Source organism: Rattus norvegicus, chromosome 4 (assembly GCF_021556685.1).
Source record: "Rattus norvegicus strain SHRSP/BbbUtx chromosome 4, alternate assembly SHRSP_T2T, whole genome shotgun sequence".
In the NCBI taxonomy this organism is placed as follows: Eukaryota; Metazoa; Chordata; class Mammalia; order Rodentia; family Muridae; genus Rattus; species Rattus norvegicus.
In genome coordinates, this window is record NC_141537.1 from 181,357,494 (window position 1) to 181,381,945 (window position 24,452).

Here is a 24,452-nt window from a genome sequence, read left to right on the forward strand (position 1 = left end):
ACGTGGCCAAGTGCTGAGGTGACAAGCCGGCACAGCAGAAGGGCCACTGACACCCACCTGAGAAAAGCAGAAACAGGATGAGTGACTAAACAGACACCACTGCACCATACCCAGGCTCCTGGCTCACAGAAATGCTGCTATAAGGGAGCTGGGAGTGTGTCTCGTGACAGTGAATGACTGATACAGCTATGATTGGCAGGGACTCTCTAGTTATTTTTTATTACGTTCTCCTCACATTTCAATTAGGTCACCCAGGCAATCCCATCACACTTCCATGAAGGTGGACGAAAGGCAGTGAATACAAATTATCCCAAACTGCCCTTGTTTATCAAGCATAATGGTTACATATAAACAAAAATACAACAAGGAAAGCTATAATTAATTGATAACCGAGATAGAACATTTTAATTATCAAGGCACTAATAAAAATTAAAATAAAGTGGGCTCTTATTCACAATTCTATTGACCATTGGTCTACTAGGAATTGGCATTTCTAGTCGCTGAGTGTGTTTGTAACAAAATTCAACCCAACCAGAAAAGGTGATTTATTTTATTTTTTTTTTAATTGTCCTGGGGAGGGGATCTGTAATATAAAGTTTTTCTTTTAATTTTCCTCTTCTGTTTCAAACTGTATCCAATCACTTGATTGTGGTGTAATTAGCATGTGAAATGTATTTCTACACAACGCACATGGTTTCAAAAATAAGCTAATGAACAAAATTAAGGTTTAAAATAGCAACTCTATATTTTTACCATCAACGTGGAATTATATCAAAGACTGTAAATATTAGAGCAAAGGAAAATCTTTGACGATCACTGCATCTTGTTTCTAGCAAAAGAACACAATCCTGCCATGTGTGACTATTTTTAAATGCCTCAAGTGGGGCTGGAGAGGTGGCTCAGTGGTTAAGAGCACTGGCTGCTCTTCCACGGGACCTGGGTTTGGTTCTCAGCACCCACGTGGTGGCTCACGACCAACTGATTCCAGAGGATCTGATGCCCCTTCTGACCACTGTGGGCACTAGGCACACAGAAAATAAATTCAGTACTTTTAAAATACCTCAAATGTCAGTTTATTTTTCTCTTTGTCCCCAAAAGGAAACGGTTGATTCACAACTTCTTTCAAATATTCTTCGACAAATTCCATTGTCAGGGCAAACTTCCTCTTCATGTCATTTCTGGAAGAGTCTGTGATGGAGTCATACCTGCCCAGACAGATACAAGAGAGTTAGACTGAAAGACTGAAAAGTGGGACTGTTACACAGTCTGACCGCCAGGGGGCACTGCCTTGGACACGTCAATCAACCTCTTGGAGTGAGCATCCCACCTGCTCATCAGGGGCTACTGCGAACTGAGATGGGCGGAGCCAGGTGGGGTCCGCCAGCGCACCAGGCGCTCAGCAACCTGTGGCTGTTACTAGTTGTTCGCTAGCTTCCAGAACCATGCTTCCTGCTAGAAAGCTGGCATTATGCTCTTGGGAGGGAGTGTCCTATTGACTCCTCCCAGATCGACAGTGAGAACATAAATGTGCAAATGCCTTCCTGCGCTTCTCATCCCAAAGTTGTAAACACCTCGCTTTGCGTTCGTCTGCTGAATTTGAACATCCTGAGAAACGTCTCCCGTGACACCTCATCGTCACGGTCAATTGGATGGGATCTAGAATCCTCTAGAAAACACACCGCTGGGCACGTCTTGTGGATATTTATAGAACCAGTTAACTGGAAAGGGAAGGCCCACTTTGAGTGTTCAAAGTGCCATACCCTGGGCTGGAGGCCATTACCGAATAGAGAGGAAAAATGAGAATTGAGCTCCCTCTGTTTCCTGCACGTGGATTCAAGGTGGCACTGCCTCAAGGTCCTAGGGCTGAGTCTTCCTTGCCAAGATGGACCGTCCTTTGAACTGTGGGCCAAAATAACCCTCCCTTCATTAAAGTATTTCTCCTCAGCTACTTAAATGGCAGAACAATGGGGGAAAAAAGCAATAGATACAATACACCGACATTTGTCTGTCGACTGGAGAGGAGGCAGCCTTGACTGAGACGCTACCTCCCTAAGATCAGAGTGTAGGGAAGACTGTAGGCATTTTCTCAGTCATTGATGAGGAAGGTCCCAGCCCACTGTGGGGGGTACCACCCCTAGGCTGGCGGTCCTGAGTTCTATAAGAAAGAAGGTTGACCAAACCATGGGGAGCTAACCAGTGAGCAGTACCCCCACTATGGCCTCTGCCTCAGCTCCTGCCTCCAGGTTCCTGCCCTGCTTGAGTTCCTGCCCTGACTTCCTTCAACGATAAACAGTGATGTGGAACTATAAGCCAAATCAACCCTCTCCTCCCCAAGTTACTTTGGCTGTGGTGTTTCGTCACCAAAATGGAAACCCCTAAGTAAGATACGAGGTTTCCAAACGTACTCATGGATCGTGATCTTGGTGGGGATCTCAGTCCAGAGCCGGGCGTAGCGGACAGGCACCACAGACTCCTGGGGGTCCCGGTCCACATGCATGTGGAGCATGAGTCGGCAGAAAGAGGCTCGGAGGTCAAAGGGCAGGCTCTCGTCAGACACGCACCGCAGGATCAGGTCTACAGACAGCTGTGTTGAAATCTGGTTGATGGCCAGGTACTGGCGGTCCAAGCACATCCTTGCAAAGAGGTTTAGCTGGTACCTAAATGCATGAGACATGTTACAGTATCCCTCTCACCGCCATTAAGGCCCTAACAGACAAAGCACAGCCAGCCTCTGGGTATGTCAACTGTTTACAAGTACTTATAACACCGAGTCAAACTCTGTAAATAAATGACAACTCTGTCCCTGTCACTGTGACCTCTTGTGGCCAGGTTTTCTGTCCTAAGATCAAATCCACCAAGCCTGTAATGGACAGTGAGTCACATGAAGTCACCTCTCCCCACATTCCCCGGCCTCTGGTTGGGGCCAGAACAGGGCTCCAGAATCCACATTGACTTTGTCCTCGCTTGGTTTGAAAAGAAAACAGGATCGTCCCAGACGGTGCTATGGGTTCTCCAGCCTCTAGGATTAAAGATACCCCGCTGCCTTGGTTCTGAGAGATACAAAAACATGGAGACCCTGGTTCTGCATCTTTCCCTGGTCCCCACCAATTTCTGCCCTGGGTTTTATCCCTTAAATTCAAAGAGCCATTGCTGTTGTTGTTGTTGTTGTTGTTGTTGTTGTTGTTGTTGTCGTCGTCGTCGTCGTCGTCGTCGTTGTCTTTGAAGGGGAGGGAGGGCATCCATGTGCCACGTCACTTGTGTGGAGGTCAGAGGACAACTTTGGGGGTTGGTTCTCTCCCTCTACTATGAGCTCCAAAGATCAAATTCAGGTTGTCAGGCTCACCTGACAAGTGTGCCTACCTACTGAACCATCTTGCCAGCCTGCCCCTCCACCCCCATTAGGTTACTGATCATAACATGTTGACCCCTGAGGACCACCCCTAGTGCTTCTGCTCCTAAACACAGGTGACCTTGAAGAGCTACAGACACCTGCCCCTCTCAAGTTCAGAAGAGCACATGCTCACAAGAGCCCATCTTAACCCACTGCACTTCCTGCCACCAGATCTGTCTCACCCGGTCCCTCTTCTCCCTCAGACCACAGCCAAGGTCCTATTGCTTTTCATCTGCCCCTATGTCCCTTCAGGAGCAGGAAGAAATGTCTTCCTGCACAAACGCCCCAAACCTGTCAGAAAATGTCAGTGGAAAGCACAGGTGTTCACTTCCATTTTGAAATCTTCAGGCGGCCTTAACCAGTTCAGCTCCCACCCTCTGACACGATTTTTAAACGCCTTCCTACTGTGTCTGCAATTCTCAGAGGTTGGAGAGAACCAGCTCCCTGTGATCACACGATGGGAGCATGGGTGTCCCCAATACCTGTAATAGGTCAGGACTTCTAGGTCAGCCTTGGTGCCTTCCCTGGCCTCCTGGGCCAGGTGCCTGATGGCCTTGCCGTGAGGCTCCTTGTTGCTGTCAATCCAGTAAAGCCAAACCTCCTCGTCGTCGATGTCATCGGGAAGGATGGAGCTCTCCATGGGGTTTTCCACTTGCATGGACACCAGCCTGGAGACCAATGACAGGCGGAATCGATTAAGACCGGCACTTCAGCCAGGGCTGTTCTGACAGACAAACACCTCCTGGGAGCAGCTTACTTCGTCTGAATGAGGATGTCCGCATTGCCGGGGCTCAGCATGAATTTGCAGATGAGCTCCTGAGTCACAGGGATGGCGGTGCTATTGGACACGCAGAGGTCAGACAGATAGTCCAGAAACCTAGGGAGGGAAAGGCAGACATTTGGTTTCCATATTTTAACTGAATACCTTTTTTTTTTTCACTGATTCCTCACAACTTCATTACTAAACATGGAATCTTGCCTATATCCACTCATTTTTAAGGTAAAATTTTTTAAGTGCTGAGGTGTACGTGCATGTCTGGATTGGGGCATGGCGAGGCATGGTGTGCATTGCAGTCAGGAGTCAGTTCAGCTCTCCCACCCTCCTGCACTGTGTGGATCTGGCTGGCCGTCCTGCCTCCACCTCCCATCTCCCACCGATCTGGAGGAGATCGAATTTCCAGATGTGAGCCAAGTGCCTACACACAGTTCTTCTGCCGGAGTGGGGGGTCGAACTCGGGCTGATGGATGTCATTCCCCTGCATCATCTCACCAGCCGGAGACAAGGCATTTCAATAAAGGTCCCACAACAAAAGTATAATTTGGAGTTTAATAAGAAAAGCTTATTTTGATGTGGTTTTAACATTGTTTCGGTGCGGTATCTCCCTGCGTGCCGTTCATCTACTGCTTCATTAAACGCAAATCTGATGATTCTTCTCATTACACATTAGCCTTGTTTAGAATGGTTGTCTGCCTCTGTTTATTAGGTGATGTCCATCCATTCAAACAGTGACTCATGTTTAGAAAATCACTTATCTTCCCTCAAGTGAGTGTCTCCGAAACCATATATCAACAAAGAACAAGACAGTGTGAGTGTATAACAGGGCTAGGGCGCACACTTCCGGAAGCCCCTGTCCACCGTCCAGCATCTGCGGTTACAGGACTTAGGGGAGCAAGCACTGGGAGTGTCCTTGGCTGCTCTGCGCTCACTGCTCCCATTCTGAGGCAACAGGAGGTCAAAGGACAATGTGCAACCCCCTGCTCCAGTGCAACCTGGCCAGAGCAGAGTTTTGGCGTGGCCCCTCCATCCCCACCAGAGCAGACCTCGGCTCCCGGTTCCTCCTGAGCAGGCTGACGAAGGTCTCGATTTCTTTGGCCGTGATGTGTTTCTCCAGGAGTTTGCGGTTGTTGTGTAGCAAGGCTGTGATCGTATCTTCTGCCAAAATATCATAGCCGATCTGAGACTGCATGACGCAGAAGTTCTTAGCAATGTACTCCTGAAGAGAGAGAGAGAAGGAGAGGGAGAGGGAGAGGGAGAGGGAGAGGGAGAGGGAGAGGGAGAAGGAGAGGGAGAGGGAGAGAGAGAGGGAGAGGGAGAGGGAGAGAGAGAGAGAGAGGGAGAGGGAGAGGGAGAGGGAGAGGGAGAGAGAGAGCCGTCAGACTGCCTGAAGTGGCAGCTCAGATCAGCTGAGCCACTAGAAAAACCCAGTGAAAATTGTCAGAAAAAAAGTAAATAATCTTCAATAAAGAAGATTTCTTGACCAAAGAAAAAGCTATCTGCAGTCACAAAATTTAAACTGGAACAGCAAACTGAGGTTGGAGCATGGTGGGACGCGCAAGGCTCAAGGTTCCCTTTTCGGTACCACAAATAACTTGATAACTAATTAACTAATTAGAAGCTGTGTCACTGATCATCGTCTTTAAAATGGGTACTGGCACTCTTGTAACGGACAAAAACAAATCCAAATTAAGTTTTTATGCCATGGTAACAGAATTTCCCCAGCCTGCACAAGGTCCTCTGACTCTCACCGGAAGTCGTAACTATCAACTTTGGATAATATAATAATAATTTTTTTAAAGAGCACATTGACTGCCTGATGCTTCGCTCGTAGGGCTTGAGATCTGTTTCCCCATTTGAAGGTCCTACATGGACTTGAGTTGTTTTTGTTTTTCTCAGACCAGTACCGGAATGACAAGATCTTCCCTGATAAATAATATCGAAAACTTAGCACGCTTATCAGTAAAGAGCAATCAAACTGGGTTGTATAATAGCTCAAGTTATTAATTAGATCCAGCGACAGTAACTATCTCATCACGGCTTCAAGAGTTCAGGGCACTGTGTGGGAGGCCATGTGTGGCTGCACGTGAGAGAGAGGTCCTCTCTAGAGATCACACTGCAGAGACAAGGACAGCCGAGAACAACCAAGCAACCCTCTTACAGTTGGATCAGTGAAATGAGGCAACTGCAGATGAGAGAGGCTGAAAGAACTGACGTGGGGACAAGGTCAGGAAAGGATGTAAGGCCAGCGACCATGGAGCACTGGAAGAGAGACTGCAATGCAGTGTCACCTGAGGTGGTGGAAACTCGGAGGGCGCCAGGCACACAGGGTACACATGCAGGCAGGCAAAACACCCATATATATAAAATAAATATATTTTAATTGTATAAAAGAGAGAGTCAGCTTGGTTAGATGGTAATTTCTTATTTAAAAAAAGGGAGGGTGAGCATCCTTGTGAGCTATGGCAAAGGTCAAAATGTTATCCTAGCAATGAGAGAGAGAATGTTGTTCCTTATTTTTCTTTAATGGTGTGTGTGTGTGTGTATATGTGTGTGTAATGTGCATGTGCATGTGTGTATGTGTGTGCATGTGTATATGTATGTGCATGTGTGTATGTACATGTGTGTTTGTGCATGTGTATATGTGTTCATGTACGTTTGTGTGCATGTGTGTGTGCATGTGTATTTGTGTGTGTGAGTGTATGTGTATAAGTGCATGTGTGTGTGTGTGTGTGTGTGTGTGTGTGTGTACCTGCATGTATGTCTCTGTACCACATGTATGCAGTACCCACAGATTCCAGAAGAGGGTGTCAGATGTCCTGGAACTGGAATTACAGATGGTTGCAAGCCCCCCATGTGGGTGCTAGGACCTGAAGCAGCCAGTGCTCCCAGCCACTGAGCCATCTCTCCAGCCCTGTTCCTTGTCCCTCACACTCACTCTGCTATGTCCCAAACCATGATCACTTGTCTTCATACTCTGTGCCAGCCACATATCCATATAACCTTAGAGCTAAGGAACGCACCCTCCCCAATGACAAGGCTCTCCACTTCTGGGGGTTTCTCCTTGGGAATGCACCTGCTTCTCTGATGAGATAATTTACTGATTCAGAAAGTGGTTTTTGCCTTAGGAAAATTTGCCAGAACACATCTAGTCCTTGAAATCGATGCTGGTTACACAAATCTAATTATACCTAGGCAGCACTTTGTGGCCTTCCGAGTGATGGCTTGTGTTGGGCAGCCAATTAACTAAAGTGAAGTTCTCCTGCAGTGTATCACTTTAAAGCTACATATTGATTTACACACTTTTATGGCCACCAGAGTCACACTTCCAAGATGAGGCCAACTTCCAAGATGTTGATAAATAATTAAATGAAATTAGAGGTGCTATTGAGTTCTCTAAATAATAATAAACCCAGACACAACATTAAAGGCCCAGGTTGGCACTAAATCACACATGGACTCTTTATTAGAATATAAGGGGAAAGGTGATAAAGTACAAAGCCTTCAGCCTGCATTTTTAAACCTTGCTCTATAAAGCACCAGAACGCTGCTCAGAGTAGTTACCCTGGATCAGCCCCTTTGGGGCTCAAGGGACCCTTTCACTGGCATCGCCCAAGCCCATCAGAAAACACAGACGTGTACCTCACCACTCATAACAGTAGCAAACTTACAGTTAGAACTAGCAATAGATGTTAATTTTATGGAGTCACCACAGCATAGGAACTGTATTCCTGGGTCACAGCATTGGGAAGATTGAGAACCGCTGTCCTAGAGAGATGAACAACCCAGTAGAGTGCCCTAGGGGAGGGGCTGACTGCGGCTCAGGATCAGGGGCTGCAGTTCACTGGGGTAGGAAGTTTGGGCAGAAGAAGGAGGCCGGTCACACTGCACTCAGTAAGGGGTTAGGGCTCAGCTTGGCTTCTCCTTTTATTTAGTGCTGGGCCCACCCCATGACTGCCTTCCATTACCCTTTCTTTGTGACTCTTACTCCTTTCAGACCCCACCCCACCCCCCGTTAGTCCTGTCTTTCTGTGTGCAGGTTTTATGCGGGTAGCCACATCTGCTGTCTGTTTATGAATGCAACACCGTGTGTCATACCCAGAAGACGGGGCTCCTTCCCAGCCCCCAGCTCTCACAGTCCTCCTGCCACCTCTTCTGACATATTCCCTGAGTCTTTGGGATGACAGAGACACCCATGTGGGGCTGAGAAAATGCCAGCATACTTAGTTCAACAGAATAGAGGAAAGAGTGCAGTTCCCAGTGAGATTCTGCAGGAAGAGGTGATGGGCACGGGACCTGAGCATAGGTGAGCACCCAGGAGCCTTCACCCTTGCTCAGAACTCTAGAGGAAGGGAGGGGAGGGGAGAAGAGAGGACAGGAGGGGAAAGGAGGGGAAAGGAAGGGAAGGAAGGGGAGGGGAGGGGAGAGGAGAGGACAGGAGGGGAAAGGAGGAGAAGGGAAGGAAGGGGAGGGGAGTGGAGGGGAAGGAGGAAGGGAGGGGAGGGGAAGGGAGTGGAGGGGAAGGAGGAAGGGAGGGAGGGGAATGGAAGGGAGGGGAAAGGAGGGGAGGGAAAGGGGGAAGGGGGAGGGAAGGGGGAAGGGAGGGGAAGGGAGGGGGAGAGAGGAGGAGAGGGGAGGGGAAAGGGAGCTGAGGGGAGGGAAAGGAAGGGGAGGGGAGGGAAGTGGGGGGAGAGTACAGAAGGGAACAGAACAGAGTAAATCACCCACAGTGACAAACTTCAAGGAAATCTAGAGAGCGTGTCAACCTACCCAGGCAGGTGATTGCGTGCACACATGTATGTGCAGAGGTTCCTGTGCGTTTGCTCGCCAGGAGATGGGGATTTTCAGGGAAGACTCCCATCATGTTTCTGAACACTGGGTGCCAGACGTAACAACCCACCGTCTTATGCTGTCACCCCCACAAAGCCACCTACTGCCAGGCCTTCCTCGTCACGATGCGCTGGGCCCTCAAACTGAACCAGACAAACAACTTCTGCAATGGCTCCTTGGCAGGCTTTAAGAGAAGTAACTACTAGTTCAGGGGGCCCACGAAGGAAGTGGGGAGGGGCTGCCTCTGCACACGCACCCCTGTGCTCAGCCGGTCAGGTGCTGTGCTGGACACCTCTAGTAACACATCGCTGAACATCGAGAGGTCCACCTCAGTGTTCTGGATCCATATCCCTTCCCATGCAGACAACTCACTTTCTACACCGATGTCCTACAAGGATGTAGTGAAGCCGGATTACGACACTGGTGGCAGCATTTCAACCAAAAAACCAGGTTCAGCACCAGGATGGTGTGAGAGATGCCTATTACACTGTGGATTGGATGTCAAGTATCTAAATTCAGGAAATGTTTAGGGCCTGTTTACACTGCCCACTTGCTCCTGTTTCTTGATGTATTTATTGCCTGGCTAACCTGTTCTACATATTCTTTTTGGTGCCTCCTTAATCTCGAAGCTGATTTCCAAGGCCAACATATTTTAACACATTCCTCCTAAAGGAAAAAGGAAATGTTTTCTTGCCAAATTGCTTTCAGGCTCTCAGAGCTGACTCATGGGTGTGCACACTGGATCCGTTCTTAAAACTGCAGCCGGCAGCTGAGGGTGTAGGAGAGTCAAGGTGCCTGCCTGCTGCCAAGTGTGACCCCCAATACCACAGCAAACAATGGAGAAAGAAAACAAAACCACGGTGAGTCTGAGTGTATGACAAGCTTCTCCGTCTCTACTCTAGACCTTTAACTGATTAAACTGAGCAGATCGGTGAAAGCTGCTTAAACCCATCATGAGAGGAATGCAAGCTGAGTGCTGCTAGCTTGACTCAACACCCCCACACCTCCAACCACCCACACACCACCCCTCCACCCTCCACCATCCCCCTAACTCTCCTCCATCCCCACCATCCCCCCACCTCCAATCTGTCACCCTGAGCTCTGCTATGGAGACCTCTCTCTCTCTCTTTTAGGCCTCTCATGACCTAAACTCTGTAACACACCAGTGATACATTGACCCTTCTACTACGTAAGAAATTCATGAAGAATAAACTGTCAGGTGATCAATAATGTAAATAGCTTTATGTCAGACACCTGCCTTATTGAACCCGGTGCAAAATATTACAGACTTTTAAAGAGTATCTGTATTTGGTGTGTAGGAGTGTTTCGCCTGCCTGCCTGCCTGCCTGCGCATGTGTGTGCGTGTGTGAGTGCGTGCGTGTGTGTTTACCTACAGTGCCAATAGAGTCCAAAGGGAGACACTGGATCGCCTGGGACAGGAGTTACAGGAAGCCATGAGCTACCATGTGAGAGCTGAGAATCGAACCCAGGTCCTCTAGAAGAGAAGTTAACGCTCTCATCCACTGACCCATCTCTCCAGGCTCTAGTAGATATTTTTAAGACAAAGTGAGTCCTGAAGTGAGGTTTCACTACCAGAACACAGCTTTTGGCTACAACCCTAGACCCACGCAAGCCACCCTCGTCTTCCACAGCTCAGACTGCACCAGGACCATGGCCGCCTTTCCAACACCATCATTTTTTCTCCCTACCCTGTTACAGTTTGAATATGAAATGTCCCCCAAAGGCACACGGGTTGGAACACTTGGTCCCCAGCAGGGGGCAGACTGTAGAAGGTTGCAGAACCTCCAGGTAGAGCCTCTCTGGAGGAAGTGGGTCACCGGGGGTGGGTGTTGTGGTTTTATAACCCAACTTCCTGTTTGTTCTCTGCTTCCTGTTCTGCCAAGAGGTGAGGAGTCACCCTGTGCCTTCCCTGCCAGGAGAGACTTCAAACGGTGGCCCAAATAAGCCCTCCCTCCCTTGAGTTTCTTCATATCAGAAATTTGGTCACAATAACAAGAAAAGTAATCAATCCAATTATTCTGTCTTCTGAGAAAAACAAAAAAAACAGACCAAACAAACGAACAAAAACCCTCCTGCTCCCACACAGTCACGCAGCTGATTCCCACTCTCTACCACACGCTAGAGCTCCACAGCCCCTGAGCATAGAAATCCTCCATCTCCCAAGCCCCTCACGCCAAGAATGAGTCAAGGTGCCCTGCTCAGCAGGTTCTGGGACCATCACGGCATCCCACCTCCGTGTCTAACTCCTAAGAAGAAAACCTGTTTATCGCCACAGTCCCTACAGATGGTTCTCTGGGCTACCCACATAAAGCCCGTCCTTGCAAAGCCAGGTTCCACGTGCTCCGGTCTACACTAACAGCCACTGAAGCCCACGCTGAAACTCGGGACCCACCTGGTTCTTCCTGTAGTCCTGCTGCGAATGCCTCAGCACACGGTAGCAGAGACGCAGCACGTACTTGTACGGGGCATAGCGCTGGTCGCCCAGGTCCTCCAGCCTCAGCATCGAGCCTTCCCCAGCCTTCTCCTTGAAAGGGGCTTTAAGGATCCCAAACACCTAGAGGAATAAACAGATCCTCCTGGGTTGATGGACACACGGGCATTCTTTGTGCCCTGTGTTCATTTTTAACAGATAACACGGACTTAAAAACACTGTAGAAATATGTGACTGGGATTAATGCACAGGCCCCCCACTCCCTACTCAGTCAGGGGTAGAGGGGAACTTAGTGGTCGTTATCCCTGGATAATGAACGCGGACAAACCAAAACCCCGCTGCTTACAGGACCCAAGGTCAGCCACAAATTCACTACGTCATAACATGATCGATTTCACTTAGAAATTGTATTTTTATTAAGACGTAAACGCTTCGGCGTTTGTAGGAAGCTACGCAGAAATAGGTGAATTAAAATATGCTTTCATATGTTTTTATTATTCTGTTATTTTTCGGCAACTTCCTCAAATTAAAACAATATAAAGGGCCTGTACATTAACTTTCCCTGAAATTTACATCAGGAAATGGCTTCCAAATGTCACTCTCGCCTTGCTCTAGGTGAAAGGAAATAACTCTCCAAATACATATGCACCAATAGCAGTGATCCTAAGTACATGAGATTCTCGGAGTCCCTTCACTGTTCACAGTAGGCAGATAAGTGGCCACAGGAATGAACGAATCAAGGAGCCACAGGAGTGATTCTGGAGACGCCCCCTGCACATCCCATCTCCTACAGGGAGCCAAAGTCTTGCTAGACCAGGGAGCACTGGATGAGTACGAGGACGCGACTCGGGCTGCTGGAGGGCCTTCTAGAGAGAAGCCGGCAGGCTGAGAACGTTCTCCAGAAGGATCATGGGATCGAGGCCAGGAGCCCCAACACAAGAATTCAAAATGAAAAGGAATTGTCCCTTGGAGTTCGCAAAATATGCCTATGCTTCCTTGAGACTTTTATGTTCTCAAAATTTTTTTTGCAACAGGTGAAGATTATTTCAGGGATCCACAACTGGTCAAAATACAGAGACTACGTGGCCCCGGGGTGCCTAAGTCTGAGTACTACAACTGCACACGTCCCTACACCTAAGGCTCAGAAAATCACAGAAGACCAGAAAACGAGGACATGAGATTGTGCCTTTTATGTGTGACCTATGAACTCTAAGCCACACGGTTGCCTGAACGAGACCAGGGTAAGGACAGTGACAGTTGACATGTAAACTTGGATAAGGGAGATTCCACATGACCCCACCATCAAGTGAAGAGCTAGAGGTGGTGAGAGCCTGCTCCAGAGACGAGTCCCACACAGGCTGTCCCGTACCAAGGGGTCAATGTTGGACACAAATGAGCAGCACTGAGTAAACCCAGCAGGTCATGTTTACACATAAATGTCTATACACATAGTAATATATGGGGGAGTCGGGAACTTGGAGGAGAGAGACCTTGGAAGAAAAGGGGCACGGCAGAGATAAGGTCAGCATTTATGTATGAAGTTCTCGAAAAAATAAAATTATTTTTGAAAGGAAGAACTTTATGTTCCTTAGACCTTGAGTTACTCTGTATTTATATTATGAAATAAAAAGTTGGGCACAGCAGTTAATACATTCAAAATTTACTCAAGGTCCTAAAAGTCCAGGAATCAAACGCTTTCTGAAAGCAATTTCCTCCTGTAGGAAAGACTTGGTCCCTGAGACCTGTGAGATTTACTTCATTTGCTAAGAACACTGTTTTCAGACGTTCTGTGGATCTCAACCACACTGCGTCTTCAGATTTCCCTTCCCAACTCAGCATGGAATGTTAATTAACATTAATTAATTAGTGCTATGACCTGTATGTTTTTAAGGCTTTTCCTTGAGGCCATATGTGGTTAATACAAAACCTAATTATTTAATTATTATTTATTATGTTTATATGTTAAATATAATTTAATACATTAATAAAACAATAAAAACGTGTAACTGCAAGAATATCCGTGTGCAGGTTACTAAGAGGCAAATTAATTTACTGGTATGTATGCACTTGAGAGTGCTGGGCCAGACTCCCACTCCTTCCTAGAGCAGACGGAAGCAGTCGTGTCACAATCAAGGTTTCTATTCCTGCACAAACATCATGACCAAGAAGCAAGCTGGGAAGGAAAGGGTTTATTCAGCTTACACTTCCACATTGCTGTTCATCACCAAAGGAAGTGAGGACTGGAACTCATACAGGGCAGGAAGCAGGAGCTGATGCAGAGGCCATGGAGGGATGTTTCTTACTGGCTTGCTTCCCCTGGCTTGCTCAGCTTGCTCTCTTATAGAACCCAAGACCACCAGCCCAGGGATGGCACCACCCACAGGGGACCTTGGGTGATCAGATCACCCTTGATCACTCATTAAGAAAATGCCTTACAGCTGGTTCTCATGAAGGCATTTCCTCAAGGGAGGCTCCTTTCTCTGTGATAACCCCCAGCTTGTGTCAAGTTGACACACAAAACCAGCCAGTACAAGGTGGAATGGTTCCAAAGTCACCCGGAAATTCTAGTCACAAGTTCTTCCTAGGCAGTTTCTGGAGATACTCTGTAAAACTGCTTTTAGCCAATCACCCAGAACTGACGGACGTGGTGGCATCTGAGATAATGTCTCAGAGACTCCATAGCTGAGTCTGGGTCTCTCCCCCTTCTCTGGATCCAGCACTTTTAAGGGGAACCATCTTCCTTTGGAGACCAAAGTCCTTCACAGTGAAGAAGGCACAGAAGGAGTTTGAGGAAGCTGCTTGCACTGTGTGCACAGCCCAGGTCAGAACAGTGAGGCTGCGCTCAGATCTTTCCCTACTTTACAGCCTCAGATCTCACCCTAGGGGTGTGGGGGGTGGCCTAGAGTTAAAATGAGCCTTCCAACATCAGTTAGCCTGTAGGCAGGTACAGCAGCCCATCTCCCCTGTGTCTGTGGAGCTACATACAGCTAACACCGACCTTCACAGAGAGACAGAGCCTTGTCTGGAGGCAGACTTGTACTAAACTGTATGAGCCATCTGGGAAGCAGATCTCCTCTCAGTCCACCCTTGAGAAGACAGTCAGGCCACTTAATGCCTTGGCAGTCCCTCTGAGAACTCCCCTGAGCAAGTGCCACCCCACAGAAGCAGCTGTCACACTTGAAACTCACAGGGGCCAAAAGAAGCCTGTGGGTGTCATTTGTTATGCAGCAAGGCATAACTAACCGATACAAAGATTTCCCTGATACCGTAACTCACAACATAAAATGCAACAATTGGGCTCCTTCAGCAACTCACCTGTGCCAGAATATTCTGTTCCCTCATTAGTTTTTGCCGTTCCCGGTTGGGCTTGGTGATGACCACATCCAGAACATCCTGTCCGTTGTTGGTCACATCAGCCACAAAGAAAATAAGGTCTTCCAACAACTTAGTCACAAACCTATCACACACAGGAAAAGATTGTGACAATTTTAGACGACTAAAGATTAAGTCTAAGAACTAAAACGCTAAGAAAGCTAAACTCTTTTTACACATAGTTCATCAACAAACTATGATGTCGAATGCCATTGCTACTCACCTGACCTTTCACAATATTTCCCCCCACCCTCGAGTCCAACTCCAACTCCATCACTTATTTGCAAACAGTTACTAAATGAAATCCTGGGCGGCCTGGACATCAGGTGACGTCAGCAGGCAGGAGTGAGCCTGAGGCCAAGTGGGTTCTCTCTGCTCATTCAGCTTAAACATAAATCCTGTCTCTTGCTGACTCCATAACTGGAGTTGGGGGTTTAGACAAGAAAAACAAAAGGCTCGGCTCTATCATAACTCTTGATTATTCTTTTTTTTTTAGATTTATTTTATTTATATGAGTACACTGTCTTCAGACACACCAGAAGAGGGCATCAGATTCCATTATAGATGGTTGTGAGCCACCATGTGGTTGCTGGGAATTGAACTCAGGACCTCTGGAAGAGCAGTCAGTGCTCTTAACCCCTGAGCCATCTCTCCAGCCCCTTGATTATTCTTAAAATAGGTAATAGTTAAGGGGGCAATGAGAAGAACATTATATACAATATAAAGTCACATTTATGCATAAATAGTAATGTTTGGTATTTATAAATGATATATTTTTATATACATGTATTACATATAGTGATGCATGTGGTTTTTTGGGGTTTTTTTTTCCAGAGCTGAGGACCGAACCCAGGGCCTTGCACTTGCTAGGCAAGCGCTCTACCACTGAGCCAAATCCCCAACCCCAATACATGTATTTTATATATACATAATATATAAAATATATGTGTATAGTGTATATATGGTAAGTGAGACTTGGCTGGAATCGTTATTTTTGGTCTGATATCCGCTCCCTATCAGAGATAAGTAACTGTCTGTTTACATACTCCTAAGAAAATCTATGCAACAGAATTTGACAGATTTAGCATAGTTAAAATATATATTATGTATTTTAAAAGACAGACACCTGAAAAATAAAAAAGGCCACATGGGTCAAGAACAAAGTACAAGAGCCGGGAGCAGCAAATGACACACACCTTCAATCCCAGCACTCAGGAGGCAGAGGCAGGCAGAGATCTGAGTTCTAGGCCAGCCTGGCCTACAGAGCAAGATAGGGTTCCAGGACATCAGGGGCTACACAGAGAAACCCTGTCTCTCTGAAAAACGAAACTGTGAAGACAGACAGAGGCCCCCTTGCAGAGCCTCAGAAATTCATAGCCCTGTGCAGGCTGCAGCTAGGCAGGCACTGAAGGGACAGGAAGCACAGAGGGGACCTCCCTGCCTGTGATCACCTGACTTACATGTCTCCCCTTACCAGAGGAGACTCAACATGGTTGGACTGGTGGAGAGGGGTCAGGTGGAGGCTATGCCACAGGAGATATAAAATGAATGAGCACCGAGAGAAAAGGCAATATAATTCCACCTAAGAGAAGCCTGCGTAATTAAATCACGAAACATGCAGAAAACCGACGTTAGGAAAGACAGCCGTCGCGCTAAAAATCAGAAGGCTGATTCATCGCTAATACAACCCAAGTAACAAAGCCATTCTACGTGACATCTAAATGAGTGTGTTGTCAGTCCGCAGCAGAGAAAGCAATTATAGCAAGAGAACATAATTTAAAACGGTAGATGTGAATGAAGGGCGCATGGGTGAGGCGAAGAACCAGAAATCTGAGTAATGAAAGTGTATAGAAAATCACCTACGTGCAATTATAAGGCAGCACCAAAGGAATACAGATAACAGCAAACAGAGATTTTAAAAAGCAGATTAGAAAGAGAAAAAATGTTAAAGAGGTCAGGGTCATAATTGGCTACACAGAGTTCAAGGACTCCCTGGGCTATGGGAGGGAAGGGGAGGAAGACAAAGAAGAGAGAAGAGGAGAGGGGGACCAAGAAGGGAGGGAGAAGGGAGGGGTGCGAAGGAGGGAGGGAGGAGGGAGAGGGAGGGGGAAGAAGGGAAAGGGAGAAGGATGGGGGAGGGAGAGGAAGGAGGGAGAGGGAGCAGGAGGGAGGGACGTGACATAGTTTACATGACATGTTTATAAGAATAACCACTCAGCCCTGGTCATTGCATAAAGACATGGTGCTCTTCATAAGGTGCTGGATTTGGAAGAGGCTGACTGGACAGACATTCTGCGACATCCCTAGTGGCATGAGGAAGTGGTCCTAGCTGCATGAAGAGGTAGGCATGACAGCCTTTATCCTTGCTGCACCCCAGAGCACACACGGCATGGCCAGTAGCCAGCACATATCAAGCAAGCACTCAGTCTCACTGAATTAGCTGCACCTCTGAGGAGCTGTCACAGACGACTCTCGGAGGACAAAGCAGGTCCCTTGGAGACTATAAGAAGTGTGGCACCTTCTCAGGCTCCACACAGAGTTGACACCTCACGCCCCCTCTCTCCCCATGACGCACTCCCAATCCTCTATTTTCTTGGTGTAGTCATGTAGTATACAACCAGAAAATTCAAATGAAAATATCTAAGGCTGAGGAAGATGAAGCCTGACACAGGAGCTGCACCCACGGAGTCGCTTCCTGGAGTGACTAAAGGAAATCACAGGGAGGAGAGGAGAGAGAGATCCCACCACATGGGCAGGCCTGCAGTGTTCTCAAATCCTCCCTTTGACCTTGGTTTCAAATAAAAAGAATAGCTAATGCTAACCGCACTCCCCACAGGGGGAAACATCAGGGTTGTCAATTATTCTCAGAATGAATTTTCTATTGAATTCTTAAGTTGAGGGACTAAGGGCCTGTTCACTGCTCTGACAGGCAGCCTGGACTGCATCAGGATGAGGGGTAACATCATCAGAAAATGCAACCTCCCTGTTCTCAGGCACTCAGCCTCATTGTTGTTTCTCACTGAAGTAGCAGAGGGACAGGCAGGGAAGTAAAAATATGTGGCCTAGGGTCACTCTTGTCCACAGTCCTCCTGAGGCAGATCTGGAGAAGATGGGTTCCCCCTGACAGGAGCTGGAGAAAAATGGCCTATGGGAGGAGGTGATCAGAAGGACCTAACACCATGAATGGCAATCTTCACTCAGTAAGTACTTCATGTTTACCAAAAGACTCAGGGAAGTGTGGTAACTTCCTGTGAACGTGGGAGACAATTAATCAAGAGGAAACATTCCTATCTGCACACTGACATCCATTTCTGCTGTGAGCTGGCTCTGGCCTTCAATCATCTGTAGCTATGAGCGTGGCCAGTTTCTGCTTCTGGTCTTGGTTTACTGGCCAGCACAGGGTGGGAAGGACATGTGTCAAATGCAGGTTCTCACAATGATGGTAAGAACAGACAGAAAGCTGATACCCATTTGACTGCTTGTCAGCATAGCAACAATGTTTAAGTAAGAGGTATATTGTATCTAAGGCATATGCTATAATGTATCTAGAATTTATGCATTTAGTGACAGAACACTCAGAATGTTATGGTGGACATATCCATCCTGCTTCCTCCCTACCCAATCCTGAGCTTGTTAGGTTCACCCATGCCATCGCTTATATGTATAGTTCATCTGCGTTCCTGTCTGTATGGTACTCCACTGTATGAACACAGTACAATTTGATTCTTCAACGATGACAAACAGAGATGGCCTTCAGTTTGGGGTTGTTTAGGACAAGCCTGGACATTTTTGCCCTTGTGTTCTGGGCTTCTTTTGGACAAATGTTCAAGAATGTGCAACTGAGGAATGAATCAGTGAGCCACAGCATATTTTTCTCTGACTTTACCGTTCCTGGCTGGGCTATTTAGAAAGGGGCTTGTCATCTCAATGGCTGTAGGTGAGAGCTCTGGTGTGCATGGCCAGAGGCTCAGCAAATATCTCCTCACTGTTCAGATTCAAAGTCTGCAGCAACAGATCACAAAGAGAAGAAGAGAGAGGAGTTTATACCCCGAGGCCATGAGAAGCACCAACCGTCAGTCATGTGACTGGATACCCCACCCACTGTTTATGTAATTTTACCCAGGTAGAGTTTAACCTCCATTTCCTTTGGAAGAAACGGGAATAGCTATTGAAGAACCACATCCAGGCTTGGGTTTTCAGAATTACTGTACCTAACATAGCTGATACAAAGTGGAGACATACTGATTCCTTGCAGCCATTAGCCTTCTTTTTCTCACATGTTTAAAAATAAGTAAGCTAGACGTTAAGGACCCAGTTTCTCCAGGTGAGTGGCACAGGCAGAGAGTATATGAAAATATGACCAGAAAACGCAAGACTCAAAATCTAAACATGAATTCAAGTATTGTCATGTGATCTCTAAAAGCTTTCAAAGAGCAGAGAGAAACTGAAACCATCCATCTCCAAGCCAAGATAAAATGGAAAAAATAAGTACACCATCAGACATTTTTATTTTTATTTATATGTGTGTGTCTCTGTCTATGTGCATGTGCCTGTGAGTGTAGTACCTGCAATGGCCAGAGGAGGGCGCCAGGTCCCTCAGATCTAGAATTACAGGTCATTGTGAGCCATCAGGTGTCTGTGCTGGAAAGCATTCTTCACTGCTGAGCATTATCAGATGTGAGGCTGCTACGATGAAGAATATTCTAAATGTTCTTTTAGAGTCATCGGCTTTACTGTACGAATTAATTGACCGTGTGTGTGTGTGTGTGTGTGTGTGTGTGTGTGTGTGTGTGTGTGTATTGGTGTGTTGGTGGTGTTTTTTGGGGGCTTTAAGTGATTTTTTTAATTAGTTTTGAGGGACAAGGTCTCATGTAGCCCAGGCTGGCCTTGAGCTTGTTATGTAGCAGAGGATAACCTTGAACTCCTGATCCTCCAGCTTCCACCTCCTGAGTGCTGAGACCACAGGCCTTCCTCTGCCCCCCACCCCACCAAACTCAGGTCAACAGTTGACTCTTAATGACTCAAAGCCAGGTTTGAAAGATTCTCACCTCCTCTCATTCTGGGTGATGCTGCCGTTCTCCAGCTTCTTCACCGTGGTGGCCAACACTTTGTTGGCATCGTTGGCAAAGTCCAGGTCTCGGACCTCAGACAGCGGGACGCACACGATGGCAAAGGCTTCTTTGTCTTCCTTGGTCTGGCAGGTCCCAATCTGTAAGGTGTGTTTCCGTGAAACTACGTGGTCTGGAGACCATGCTCCTCAGTACCAAGACGCATTGGGCGGGGATGGATGAGACAGAGAAACGCTAACTCCTGAACGCAGCATTCTCAAGGAAGGCTTCAGGGAAAAGACGGCTCTCCACACCCATTTCCTGCACTGGGAGAGTGTCTCTTTCATACACCCTCCCTCCGCCTCCAATACTTCCAGTAGAGAATGTGCTGGAATCCTCTTGCATTTTTCTGACATCTGCATCCCTACCTCCTGACCCACAGCCCTGCCCCGGCCCCGTCAGAGACCTGATGAACTTTGAGCCTCCCCAGTCCCCTGAAACTTCAGCCACACTTACTTTCAGCATGACAGGCCTCTCTTCCTCCGTGTCTATGGGGATGCTGGTGCTTGTTACCCACGTGTTGGTACACAGGTGCCTCAACCGCACGTAGGAGTTCCTAAGAGCAAATGATTTAGAAACATGGAGGTCTGGCGAGATGTCTCAGAGGGCAGAGGTGCTTGCCACCCAACAATGGGGACCGTAGTCCACTCTCCAGAACACACATGAAGATAGACGGCAAGGACCAACTCCACAAAACTGTGCTCTGATCTACACACACACACACACACACACACACACGCACACTAATAACTGTTAATTAAAACCCTTTACATATTGACATATTCAACGGATCCATCTGTGGTGTGGACACTAAGTGTCTTAGAGTAGCAACCTTCTCAGGATCCATCTGGAATAAGAAGTCAGCCCTGGGTTCAGGCTGCCTTGGAGCACACACCTTCACTTCCTAAACCATCCACATCGCCAGAAACCTTTTCAAGAATGCAAATCCCAAGACCTCACTGGTCCACATTCAGACACCGTGGAGTGTGGTCAGCGAACACTAGTCTATTCTGTCCCCAGACTACAAACTAAAATGCATGTATGGCCCGAATCACGGAGCTGCCGTGGCCGTTGAAGGCATAACTCAGGACACCTAAGTGAATTCATCGTTCTGAGCAGCTGAACAGGCACACTCCCAAGATAAGGCTGAGCAGAGAGCTGCTTGGACCTCTAACCCAAACCTCATGCTGTAAACCGCATCCTTCTGTGTCCAGCTTGGTGGCGATTCCCCGATTTCTCTGGTTTTATTGCTAAATTCCGTGTTTAATGTGCAAACACTGACCTCGGTTCCTAAGTAAGATAATGACATGTCTAGAGAAGAAAACAGTTGTCAGGGTTACAGGGAAGGGAGATGAATAAGAATGAAGCCTGGTGGCGTGAATAGGAAGACGCCTTCAAGGAGCCATCACTGAGTGTGCCAGCTTAAATCTCACTGAAAACTGTATGAGTATCCCTGAGTGCAGTGCCTATGATGGCCAGAAGAGGGCAGAAGATCCTCTGGAGCAGAAGTGGCTCAACCCTGTGTGTGGGCTGGAAACTGACCTCAGCAGCTGTAACTGAGAGGTTAGTCATACACAGTCTTAACCACAGACTCTCTGACCTCAAGGAAAATATTTTTTAAAGAAAATACCTGTGATAGATAAGCTTCTTTGGGTGTGAGTTATAGTCTGTTTACCATTAATTCAGTGTGAAGAATCAACATTACCTACTTCATTGTCTCTATCAAATAGACACACAAGTCCGTGTGCTGACTGCAGGCGGATTTCAACCAGGGGCTCAGATTGGACTCACACTCTACGTGAGCAATGTTTCTGCATTTGACTGTTTCTTGAGTCAAGAATTGTGTGTGCACCATGGCAGCGGCCCCTAAAGAGAATGTTAAATCATTACATTGTGCCCTCTCTACCTCACATCTCATTCCCAGTACTCCTTCAACAAGAGTGTGCAGTGCCTATTAAGAGAAAAGGTCTGTTGTGTATTGTTCAACCTAAAGCTGAGGCATAATTCATACACTCTAAAGTTCAACATTTTAGGACCAAACAGAAGACCTGACATCAAATGCCTCGGGGAAACTCAATCATTGTCGTGTTCTTGCTGGTTCATGAAGACAGATAAAACACACAGTGAGTTTCAAACACCTACCATGGCAAGCACCTAACCCTTGTCCAAATAACCAGAAACGCCTCTGCTTTAGCGCCCAGAATCCTCTAAGTAGGGGATGATGCCGCCTACTGTGGCTGTCTTCTCCCCGGGTCCTGAGGTCTGGAAAGTGAGGGCATTGCACACGCACCATGCACTACATGGTGGCCAGCCTCTCTACTCTGTCCTTACGCTTTTCAACACAGGTGAGTTTCCCATCTTCAAAATGCTTGTTTGGGGAACTGGGGAGATGGCTCAGTGGTTAAGAGCACTGACTGCTCTTCCAGAGTTCAAATCCCAGCAACCACATGGTGGCTCACAACAATCTGTAATGAGATCTGATGCCCTCTTCTGGTGTGTCTGGAGACAGCTACAGTGTACTTAGATATAATAAATAAGTAAATCTTTAAAACAACAAAGAAATGTGCTTGTGTGGTTGTTTAAATGATAATGGCTTCAGTGGGCTCGTAGGCTTGAATGCTTAGTCCCCAGTTGGTGGAAGTGTTTGGGAAAGATTACGAACTGTGGCCTTGTTGGAAGAGATGTGTCATTACAGTTGGCATGCTGCCTCTCCCTCCTCCCACTCCCCCTCTCCCGCTCCCTTTCCTTCTCCCCTTTCTCCCCTCCCCCCTCCTTTTCCTCTACCTCTACCTCTCCATCTCTCCTCCCTTTCCTTCTCCCCTCTCCCTCTTTCCTCTCCTCTCTCCCTGCTTCCCTCTCCCTGCTCCTCCCCCTGCTTCATCTCCCCTCCCCCTGCCCCTCCACTATCTTCCCTCACCTCCAGTATCTCCCCTCTCCCTCCCCCTCTCCTCTCCAACACGAAAGCTCTCAGTAACTGCTACTGCACCATGCCTGCCTGCTGCCATGCTCCCCGCCATGATGGTCATGGACTCTAACGCTCTGGAACCATGAGTCCCCAGGTTAAATGCTTTCTTTTACAAGTCGCCTTGGTCATGGTGTCCCTTCACTGCACTAGCAGAAGCAACAAAGACAGCTTGGGAGCAGAGTAGTTGAGATTCAGACACTTTTTAAACATTTCAGAGTAGCCGCATAATGAGAAATCTAGAGATGAGACCCAAGTCTAGACATGACATTCATGTGCCTCAGCCATCTCGCCAATGGCGGTTTTATACGATGTTTTAAGTACACGTGCATTTTAACTGCAATTCCATCACACTGCCAGGCATGTAGGATTTCCACTGTGGTGCCAGTACTGGTTCCCAAGCTGTCACTTCCCGGGTCGTGTCAGGTTAGATTTTTCAGGTCAGGGAGGCCTTCAGCCTGGGTGCACCCCTTGAGTCCGCCAACACCACTGGGATGCAAGTTGAAGGGATGGTAACCCGGAGAGAGAGCACAGTCTGCAAGGACTTAGGAACTGTGTCACGGAGACGCAGTCAGGCTGTGACACCATCTGTCTGCCTGTCTGCCTGTCTGTCTGTCTGTCTGTCTGTCTGTCTGCCTACAGTTTAAGGGCACTGCTGTGGAATGATGGCTCAGGGGAGATTTCATGTTCTGTGCTCCAGGATCAAATCCTGCCTCATGCACACACAACAGCCATGAGCTTGTCCTCCTGAGTCACTGTCTCCCAAAGCCCAGGTTGCAACACAGACCAGTTAAACAAATGTCTAGGAGAGGTGAGTGTCAGCACTGGCCACAGATTATCAAGTGTCCCACTGAACAGGAAAGACTGGGAGCCCTGCTCTAAGCATTTGATGCAAAACGTCTAGCTTGGGGCTCCCTAGAAAAGGGCCCTCGAGGGCCCACTGCAGACATGGAGTCACAGACTATCTGTATCAGATCCCCATGGCTGACCCCATTTGATGTGGGTTAACATTTCACCCAGCCAATTATAGCATCGCTGTGGAACTCTGTCCTCTGAGCTTAAGGGACATTACAGTCTTCGTCAGACAGGCTTGACTGACCGCTGGGATTGGACTTGCTACTGTTCCCTCGTGGGGGTAGGGAGCGTAATTCCACCCTCGCCTCAGACTCCTGCCTTTTGTTCCTGCATTTCCCAACGACATACAGTCCCGGGAAGTTCTAGAATGCACACGGTAAACAGCTGACGGGGGGGGGGGGTGTGCCACAGGGAGGTTACCACCCATGCTGGTGCCAGATTTTTCAGTGACACAGTTGCTTGCCACCCACATTCCTGTAAGAAACCCCTCGCCATGCTCCTGTAAGTAAACTCAGTGTTCCTCTCTCTGGACTTGAGTGGAACCCTCCCTTTGGTCTGTTGTAGATGCCCTGGGTTTGGACCTATCGGTTCACATCCCTCCAGGAAAAGCTCGAACCACATGAGCTGAAAGTTTGAGAAATCCACCGGGTAACGCTTTTACGAGATGCTGTGGCCACATCTCACCCAAAGACTGACTTCACTACTCT

At 47.7% G+C, this 24,452-nt stretch overlaps 1 protein-coding gene across 3 annotated transcripts in view; it reads right to left on the reverse strand.

The window, feature by feature from the left end:
• Itpr2 (inositol 1,4,5-trisphosphate receptor, type 2) overlaps positions 1-24,452 on the reverse strand; it is a 377,779-nt gene that overhangs the window by 247,559 nt on the left and 105,768 nt on the right. For 2 of the 3 annotated variants that reach the window (NM_031046.4, XM_087659438.1), the window contains 9 exon segments: positions 1,061-1,205; positions 2,406-2,657; positions 3,874-4,059; positions 4,149-4,268; positions 5,213-5,385; positions 11,410-11,571; positions 14,764-14,905; positions 19,869-20,029; positions 20,385-20,484. In NM_031046.4, coding sequence (NP_112308.2) covers positions 1,061-1,205; positions 2,406-2,657; positions 3,874-4,059; positions 4,149-4,268; positions 5,213-5,385; positions 11,410-11,571; positions 14,764-14,905; positions 19,869-20,029; positions 20,385-20,484 — 1,441 coding nt within the window. 3 annotated transcript variants of the gene reach the window in all.